At 32.0% G+C, this 10,467-nt stretch overlaps 1 protein-coding gene across 5 annotated transcripts; it reads left to right on the plus strand.

Moving 5' to 3' along the window:
• Window positions 1–17: 17 nt before the first annotated feature.
• cora (erythrocyte membrane protein band 4.1 like coracle) lies at window positions 18–10,008 on the plus strand. Of its 5 annotated transcripts, none has more exons than XM_047054915.2 (11): window positions 18–672; window positions 4,024–4,315; window positions 4,408–4,512; window positions 4,593–4,635; window positions 4,699–5,529; window positions 5,668–5,847; window positions 6,186–6,550; window positions 6,900–8,138; window positions 8,401–8,784; window positions 8,854–9,051; window positions 9,144–10,008. In XM_047054915.2, exons 2-11 carry the CDS (start codon window positions 4,043–4,045, stop codon window positions 9,324–9,326), a joined length of 3,801 nt encoding a protein of 1,266 aa, XP_046910871.1. In that variant the 5' UTR covers window positions 18–672; window positions 4,024–4,042; the 3' UTR covers window positions 9,327–10,008. The 5 variants fall into 5 exon arrangements, with proteins under 5 accessions (XP_046910871.1, XP_046910873.1, XP_075590880.1 ...); XM_075734765.1 differs by lacking the exons at window positions 18–672; window positions 5,668–5,847 and adding exons at window positions 918–1,012; window positions 2,050–2,184; XM_047054916.2 differs by lacking the exon at window positions 18–672 and adding an exon at window positions 1,671–2,184.
• The last annotated feature ends 459 nt before the right edge of the window (window positions 10,009–10,467 follow it).

The following is a 10,467-nucleotide window of genomic DNA, read 5'->3' on the forward strand; positions in this document are numbered from 1 at the left end:
AAGTTCTTTTTTTGATTATAATAAACTTGTAATGTATGAACGGTCGGAATCCAAGATTCAGGATCTTTTTTCTCTCTCTCCCTTTTCTTGTTGTTTATTCTCTTGTTGTGTTCATCAAATGGGATAGTGGTGACGCATACAAAGGCGAGCTCATACACACAAACATAAACCGAAAAAAAATCCATGCTCAAAGTCAGTCAGTGTCCCGCCCTGGTTTGGTTGTTTTATTTGATTGGCATTCATATTTTTTTTGAGGGATGTTGTTGATAGGCTAACCAAAGTTTTTTTAATGCTGAATTCTTTACACATTAATTTCAATTGGATTTTTTTTCTTGATATCATCACTACGCAACCAAAATTTTTGTTTGTTGAAAATTTTTATCTTAACAGAATCTGATGTTTGATGACATTCTGGTTATTTTGATTTTTATTTGTGTATGTGTGTGTGTTGACATTTTGGATTATATGCAGCCAGGTCTATATTCATCAGTATCCAAAGATTCTATCTTATATTTTTATGTTAGCAAGTGTGTTCCATTCATTCAACCGTTGGTTGCCCAGATCAACATCACGGATTCCAATGTTAAAACAAATTGTTTGTTTGATGCAACATCATTGAAAAGCTAACAGCAAAATTCGAAAAACCTGGACCAAACCCAAACCAATATTTGAGTAAGTTTCGATTTTTCTTGATTTTATTTGTAGGACAAATGTTTGTATGTGTGTGTGTGTGTGTGTGTCTGTGTGGGTGTACTATAAATTATTATTATTTACATTAATGTTCAACATCTTTGATCTTTAGATTTATCTAAATGTTCGTTTTTGATTTGACTATATTTGATCAATTCTAATTTTTTTTTTCTATTGATTTGATTTTCTGATAAGAAGCAATTTCATTTCGGTTACATACACTTTTCATATGCGTGTGAATGTTTGCCGATATTGGTATTGATTTGATCCAAATCGGTTTTGATTGTCATTGTAAAATGTGATTTATCAGTTTTTGTTTATGGTATGAATCCAGCAATTGACATGTGTCCATGAAATTAGAATTTTCATGCCATTCAATTTGTCTTTATCAAAATTATATTGTGTCAATTTTTGTATGCGTGTATGTTTTACAAATCGTTTGATATGTTCAACTCGCCCATGACATTTATTCATTTTTCTTTTCTTATTCGGAAGTAGCAATTTGTTCAAATTTAAGCGTAACAGAGAATAAGTAAAAAAAATATTTGATCTGGATCATAAAAGATTCAAAAAAAAAAAAAAAACAAATAAATAATTAAAACACGAAATGAAAACCAAAAAAAATATTGAAAAAACTATATGTGCTGACTAGACAACCAAACTCAATCCGATTCATTATCACCAGTGTATCCAATTCGAAAAAAAGATGAATAATAAAAATAATATATATAATTTGATACCAAATCAACAATCATGTCATCATTATTATCAATTTATCCAATGACAAAATATACAGAAACAAAAATCTATCATCACATATCTAATTGATTGATGATTGTCGTTCTATATTATTAATCTAGATTGAATTTCAATCAAGTGAATTTCTTATATTATTTGAAGTTTTTGCCTTGAAACCAAACAAACAAAAACAATGAAAAAAAAAATTTCTCACACAGTTTTTTTTTTCGCTTCCCGTTTAGTATTTGATGTTCATTTCTTCGTCTACAAAAAAAAATCTGATCTTTGTTCGATATTTTTATTGAAATTTCACCTGGTTTTTTTTCACCATCACCTGTCATTTGTACTCACATACTCAGTTATATCGGTTGCTTGGTTCGAATATTCGAATGTTCGAACAAGTTCAAAATACTCGTCACTATTGACTTTATAATTAATATAATATATACATCGAACTTTCAATTCATTCGAATTTGTGTGTGGTTGTGTATGTGTGTCTGTTTAAGACTTAAACTTAAAGTGAAAAGAAGCTTGAAAGACAAATTGAATGTGCCAAAAAAAAGCCATTTCAATCGAATCGTTCATCACGATCATCATCTGCTACATCTGTTTGGAATTCAGATTAATTCATTCTATTTATCCTTTTCAACGCTGAAAAAAAAGATAACCACAAAAAAAACAATAATTCCGAATATCGAACAAGCAACATTTGAAGAGCAATTTATCAACAGAAAAGTTGCTGGTGATATCTGATCGGTAAGTATGGGTTTTACATTAATGATGGATGTATGAAACTCTGTTATGAATTTCTGTTTCTATAGATCAATAAGAAAAATGATCTATTTGTTACACTAAAACGGGTCAACCATATAAATACGGGTCCATCGTACATATGGATCACATCAATTTATATAGCACTATTTATCTTGGTTGTTTACACAATAATAATAATCAATATATCAATATATATTATTTTATTATTATGACGGTTAATCATCACTAATTCATGTTCTAAATGAATATTCTTTATGATGACGTGTTGTTTTTTTATTATTATTGTATCATTATTAATCTGCATCTCAATATGAGTTTATTTTTTTTGACAGTTATTTTTACTTTCGATGCAATGACAATAATCAAGATGACCATTTATGGCTTCTTTCTGTCAATAATACGACATTATTGCCAATTAGATAAATAACTATTGTATCATGAAAAGAAGGATATTAATATACTCAATAATAAATTGTAAATTTTCTATTCAAACTGAATGGTTGATTGCAAAATTTTCAACATTAGAATAGACCAGTGTTTTTCAACTTGATACCTGCCGTGTTTTTCTCATTTATCTGAATCCTTCTTTTTAAATTTCGAATGTTTTTTAAAAATATCAATATTTTCATAAAATCGTTTGGAATCAATTGTTTTTTTTTTTGGTTTGTTTATGACATTTTGATGCCATATTATTTTCCAATAATGATCTACACATTCTTCAAATCATCATTTTCCATGCAAACATCATATTTGACGTTATAATAATAGAATAGCAACAATTCATATTCATACATTCACATAACAAACAAAACTTGCAATCCCATCACATGGAAACTAATAGACTCAACAAACCAACCATATCATATCATTCGATGGAAATGAGCAAAAATGTGTAATTGTCAATGCAATAATTTTACAATCAAATGAATGACTGAACAGAGATACTGACCGTGTCAATGTTTGCATTACAAGTTACGTTTACTGATCGTATAAGATTAAGAACAATTAAGAAAATAAAAGTCGATATAAATATAGTTAGGAATAAAAAAAAACTAAATAAATGTGATATGGCTTTCATTCATTAACATTAATGAAATTTCAATTATTTTGGATTTTTTTTGGGTGTTGTTTCCGTTTCGGATTAGTTAGTGTAGTTGTTGGTATAGATGAAAAACAGAATCAGAAACAACAAGATTTTTTTTGTTTTAATTATAAGTATTTGAAATGAAAAAAAAAATTGTACAAACAAAAATTCTCATCAAATAATGATGATGTTGTTATTGTTGTTGTTGTTGTTGATTTCAAAAATCTCTGATCTTCAAATTAATGATGATCAAAGATTTGTTACCTTCTGTTCATTTGAATATATATAAATGAAATCAACTCAACTTGAACCAAATGGCTTTTATATATATTATTATTATAGTGGGCTTGGTTCATAATTCCATGTTCTACCAGGTAGTGTCTATCTACTTCATAGCTGGTTGGATTTTTTATTTTTTATTTACTACTGCTTATGGACGATTCGTGCCAGTTATATTCGTTTGTCCGAGGATTTAGAATGTGTTTTGGTTTTCATTTCAGTTTGGTCGATTAATCCATAGACTAGTTTTCTCTATGTCTAAGATGATGTTGATAATGGAGGTGGCGTGTTTTTGTTAAATATGTTATCTACGAATTGACGCCCAATATATTTCAAATTGATCAGAACTTGTAAATCATCGATTTTGGTTGCAGTATAAACAAAAAAAAAATGATCACTCTGTTCAATCAGTTTTTTTCTAATTTTTTTTTGTAAATATTTTTTTATCCAATTTTCAGAAATTATATTCAATAAAAAATGGCTGAAGGCGATTCCATTACAATGGAACAGCCAACATCCGATGCATCGACCGCCGATATAAGTCATCATCAGGATATGAATGGCCATCATCAGGATCGTTCACCATCACGTAGTACAGGTGGAGTCAGTGGTGGTCCTAAAAAATCGAAAACAGGAACAGGAACATCGACAACATCGGGTAATAATAATAATAAACGTGGTAGCCATTCAAGTATGGCCAACATACAGGTTATTCTACTTGATGATGAAGAATTTTCCTGTGAAGTTGATGTAAGTCATTTGATCTGATGATTTATAATTTTCAAACTAATCAAATTTTTTATTCATTTTTATGTTTTGATTTAAATCGATATGTTTTATAGAAAAACGCCCGAGGAGAAGACGTATTCAATAAAGTTTGTGATTATCTAAATTTACTTGAAAAAGATTATTTTGGCCTTTCATTTCGTGAAAATGATGATTCAAGAGTACGTTACTTATTTTTGTTAGTTTTTTTTATTTTTCTTCTTAATGTGATAAATTCAATTTAATTTTATCTAATTTTTAGAATTGGCTCAATTTAGAAAAACGAATCGGGAAACAATTGCGAAGTAACTATATCCATTTCATTCTTTGAACTTTTGTTTTGAAAATATTTCTGTCTATTCGTGCAGATACTTCATGGCTTCTACGTTTCGAAGTGAAATTCTATCCGCCTGATCCCACACAATTACATGAAGACATAACTAGATATTTGGTCTGTCTTCAGATACGCAAAGATATTCTTTCCGGACGTATTCCTTGTTCATTCGTCACACATGCCATTCTTGGTTCATATTTAGCTCAATCAGAATTGGGTGATTTTGATACTAGTGAACATGATGAACAGGGTCGTTATTTAAACGTATTACATTTCGCTCCAAATCAGACCCCTGAATTATTGGAAAAAGTTTGTGAATTACATAAACAACACCGTGGAATGACATCTGATGAAGCTGATATACAATATTTAGAGAATGCAAAAAAGTTAGCCATGTATGGTATTGATCTACATCCGGCCAAAGAACAATCTGGCCTGGACATTATGATAGGTGTGTCATCGTCCGGCCTACATGTATTTCGTGATCGTTTACGTATCAATCGATTCGCTTGGCCTAAAATACTCAAAATATCTTATAAACGAAACAATTATTATATCAAAATTCGCCCTGGAGAATTCGAACAATATGAAAGTACTTTAGGTTTTAAGTTGGCCAATCATCGTGCAGCGAAACGTCTTTGGAAAACATGTGTAGAACATCATACATTTTTCCGTTTGATGCAACCAGAACCGCCAGCACGCACAAAATTATTCTTTCCACGTTTTGGCTCGAAATTTCGTTATTCAGGCAAAACACATTATCAGACCAAAATGGCTAGTGATCTAATTGATCGTCCTGCTGTGAATTTTCGCCGATCACTTAGTTCCCGTCATCTAACAAACACAACACGATCCGTTGATGGTGGTAAGTGTCACTCATATTTATATCAATTACAAACATACCTTCCCTTTTTTGTTGTCAATTGTATAATTTAAACCATTCACAAAAAAAACTCAAATATTTGATCTGTCAATGTAAACCATAAACATTATGAATCCATAGTTTATGGAATTAGTAGTATGGAACGTTATCGTTCATCACCTGCATTACGATCACCATTGGGTGATCAATCAAATAATGAAGCCGAATATAATGGCCGAAAACGTATCTCATCCACAACCTATAAATCACGAATCTTAGATTCTTCTGTAGCTACTGCAAAACCGTCTTATCCTTTCCAAGGTCGGTCTCCTCTTCTTCCACCCATCTTCACCCAATCCTTTGTTAGAAAGTAAAAATGATTCTTTGATATCTCTTCATTAAATCTCTTTTTTGGCTTTGATTTTTTCAATTGCTCGTTTATATCATGTCTATTTCTGTGTTATTGATGTCGTCTAATAGTGATTGTTTGGCAACATTCAATGCCTTGTTGTTTCTTGTTCCTTTCGGGGTGTCTATTTTTGTTTATTGTGCTCGATCTGACTTTCATGAATATAAATAATCACTTGAAAAACAGTAATATTGAAATGAAGCTTCATTTTTAATTTGTGTTTTATTGTTCATTCTTTTTTGAATATTAGGAACACCACGATCAACATATGAAAGTTCAACATTGGATCGATCGCCTAAAAAAATTCGCCACGGTCAACAACAACAGCCACATTCGACCAATTCAATGGAAACAATACCAGCATCAATAAATAATCGTTATTCAGCTGCATTTACTGCATCCGGTGTAACAAGTCCAACATCACCTACATCAGCTATCGATGATTCAACGTATGATCAACAACCACGTAAAGGACAACAGCAACGAAAACCGGTGGGTGGTATTGCCGTTTTGCCACCAATGGAAATGAAACGTATTGAAGATCAACGGCGAACACCAACATCGCCAAATGAATCGAAATTAAAATCACCAACATCACCATCTGATGGTCAAGAGGTATGAGTTTGCAAAATTTTTTTTGAAATTCAAATCACAAAAATTGATTGATTAACATTTTATTTTCGATTCGGTTCGATGATTTTATTTTACTTTTGTTTTTTTTTGTTTGCATGGATTTTTGTTTGTTTTTTTTTTTTTGATTTTGCTTTTTATTTTTTTGCATGATCCTTCCCTATCCATTTGAATTGGATTGGCCACCATCTTTTATGTCGATCGTTTCATGTTTGTTCATTGTCTTTCGTCTTGAATTGAAATAACGCTTCGATTGTCATGGTCCCCTTATAATTAACGGCTTTTAAATAATCGCGTCTTATTAACCCCGTTAATGAATCATTTGAAAATCAAGCCATACTCTTCACGTTCATTAAAACATCGTCAAGAATTACGCGAAGATTTTTTCACTAATGAACCACGTAAATTGATATCTACATCCATCAGTAATGGCAATCAAGATCCACATCATCATCATCATCGAGATGAAGGTACCGGCACTGCAACATCACCAACTAGTTTTAGTTTCCGTAAATCTCATAAATCTCCGTATGTACGAGAATACACATATAATGACGATTCACCACAAGATGGACAACAAACATCTCGTCCTCGTATGATCGACCCACGGGAACATGGTTTTAGCTATATGGATGCCATTGGTGATCAACGAGGCACTACAACCACTTCCCCAACAGCAATTCGATCACCAAACACAGCCCGTAGCCCGACCACACCCACTACTAGTGGTCAACAATTACGACCTGTTACCGGTTTAGCTTTTACTTACAGTCCTGAAACAAGTGGTCTGCCCGAACAGCCTCCATATAGCAGATCATCGACAACATCAAGATCAAAAACTCCGGCAGCAACATCAACAATATCACCAACATCAGCAGCTACAACAAAACCTTTAATGACCAAGGCAGCAGCAGCCCCACATCAATCACCAATTCATCAACAAAAATCATCGTCTATGGATAGGAAGCAGCAACAATCAAAAACTAAATCGACAATGTCAACACCTGATACATTCGGCAGTGGCCGTTTTTCTCGTCAATCGAAAGATTCCAAATTGGAAGAATTATCCAGTGAATCTTCCATTTCCTCATCATCATCTAGTTTAGATCAATATGAAAAAGAAAGTTATGCAGAACCAACCAATACTGCCGGTGTATCCACTAAATTTCCACCATCTGGAATGAAAACCAAGCCGGCATTATCACCGAAACCTCAAAATATTGATCGCTCGTCGGTACCTATTTCACCTGGGCAGCGTTCATTGAAATCGCCACCACCACCGCCTACTAAACCGAAACCAGCATCCATTTTTGATTATCAATCATCCAATAATCGGCCTTCATCATTTCATCAACCCCATCCACAACAAGAACATGGTTATTCAGGACCAAAAATTACTCATGCAAGTCGCAAACGTGTTGTAACTAATTCTGATGGTTCTACATATGAAACAGAAGAGATTCTTGAACCATCATCCATGACATCGATGACAACAACTAAGCCAAAAGTTGTGGGCGTTGTACCGTCGACGACAGCATCAACGACAACGGCAACTTATTCACGACCAGAACCGGTATTTTTTTCTTACTTGTACACATTTATTATTCATCTATATATCTATTTTATGGTCTTCAATTTCGGTGACAGCAATTCGTCTCCCTTTGCTCTATTGCTCTTAATGTGTTTAATCTCTAATCTAATGATCATTCCATTAATGAATCCTTATTTGGCCAATTTCATTTTATGATTTCATTTAATTCTATTTTCTTTTCTATTATTCATTGTTTTATCTATTCACTATGACCAAATCTAATCTGTTGAAATTTTTAAAATAGGCTCGATTCCGTTTGAGTGGAACGACGACTCCAACATCGCCACCAACTTATCATAATCATAGTCAAGATTATAATGCCTATTCAACAACCCAACAAATTGGACCGAAAGGTTCAACAACAACAAAAATTGTTGAAGCATCCGAAGAGGATACAAAAGGTTATCATGGACAAAGTTCTGATGGCCTTGCCAAAACCATTTATGAGGAACGAACTAAATTAAAACATAAACAAGAGAATATAACAACAGCTAAAATGATCGGTGATAGTGGCGATGATGCAGCGCAAACTTCCGGTATTAAACCGAAATTTGGTGCATTAAATCAGCCAAAATCGGTACCAGTTATTGCTACTGAAACCCGTAAAGTTGCTTATACTGAAACAAAGGTAAGAATAAATCAATTTTCATTTGTCAACAGAATGAAAGAACAAATTTATCATTTAATTAAATTATAGCCTAAATCAAAACCATCATCATCATCATCATCATATACGCCTCCACCTCCGCCCCAATTTGCTAATGATAATAATAATGATAATGGTATCACAGCTGAAGAGCTTCATTCAATACCTGGTCTTGAGAATGTTGATCCGGCCGATATCATTTCATCACAAACAATTTCATCTAAAACACGTACAGTAGAAACCATAACGGTAAGTCTTGTATTAGGATTAGTTCATCATTAAAATGTGTAAAACAACAATTTAATTTGAAAAATTACTTCATTGAATCTTATCAATTTCAGTACAAAATGGAAAAAGATGGTGTTGTCGAAACACGTGTGGAACAAAAAATTACCATACAATCAGATGGTGATCCCATTGATCATGATCGTGCATTAGCCGATGCCATACAAGAAGCAACAATGATGAATCCTGATATGACTGTGGAAAAAATTGAAATACAACAACAATCCACAATTCAATAAGATATTTGAAGAACATCATTATTGAAGAATAATTCAATTTCAACTAACCATTACACAAACATCTACACACCCACTTACACATGGAAAATGGGCAATCATACAGACATAAAATACTTTAAATTTATTATTATTCAACACTATATTTGAAATAACTTTTTTTCTTCCAGTTATTCTGAATTCTGTTCAAATTATTATTGATTTATTCATTCGGTTTCATTCATTCAGAAACATTTTACATTCAGAAGTTGGAATTATAAAATGCAGCAAGTCAGAAAAAACAATCAAATTCCTCTACATTTTTTTTCTGATTTCAGTCATTGATTTGATGGTTACTCGAATTTTTCAGCTAAGTAGAAAGAAGATTACCTGTTTTTTTTTGTAATATTTCAGATAAACAAAAAAAAAATTTTTAAGGCAGCAGTAGAATCAGATTCATTTTTTATTTTATTTTGATTTGAGCTTATGATGAAGACAAGAAACTAGATATTTCCGACCCTTCATATTTTCATTTATACTATTATTATACATGCAATATATACGAATTTTAATTTTTTTTTGTTCAAGCGACAAATTCTTCACAATTATATAATTATTATGAAAGAAAAAAATTGTAAAGCAACCGAAACAACACAAATATTACTGCAAAAGTTAATGATAATGATTAAAAGATTATAAACATAAACATAATATAATGAAATAATGATTACAAATCATTCGGTTTCATGCATTTCCTGAACCGGATTCTTTTTTCCCCTTGTCTCGATATTTGTGTATATTTGAGGAATATACTCCGGCTTGAATTTATTCGATATGAATATTGGCCATGTGAATGAGCTATGAAGAGAAATATGGCTATTATCCTTCTACTTCACTACCGCCTTTTCATATATTCTTTTTCATCACCATTAATTCGGGATATGAGTACAGAGTACTTTGTTTGAGCTCACTTTATTTTTTTTTATTTTTTTTTTTACTCAACTGATCATACTCACTTTATGATGTACCACTACTATCGATCAACTATCCAAAAATGACGTACAGTTGATTGGATTTGTATGCGTATCGTCGTTAGCTGTAAATATTTATGAGCTTCGAGCTCTTTTTACGCCATACCACCAGCAATAACTAATGTTTATGTATC

The sequence above is a fragment of the Dermatophagoides farinae genome, chromosome 1 (genome assembly GCF_024713945.1).
Source record: "Dermatophagoides farinae isolate YC_2012a chromosome 1, ASM2471394v1, whole genome shotgun sequence".
NCBI lineage: Eukaryota > Metazoa > Arthropoda > Arachnida > Sarcoptiformes > Pyroglyphidae > Dermatophagoides > Dermatophagoides farinae.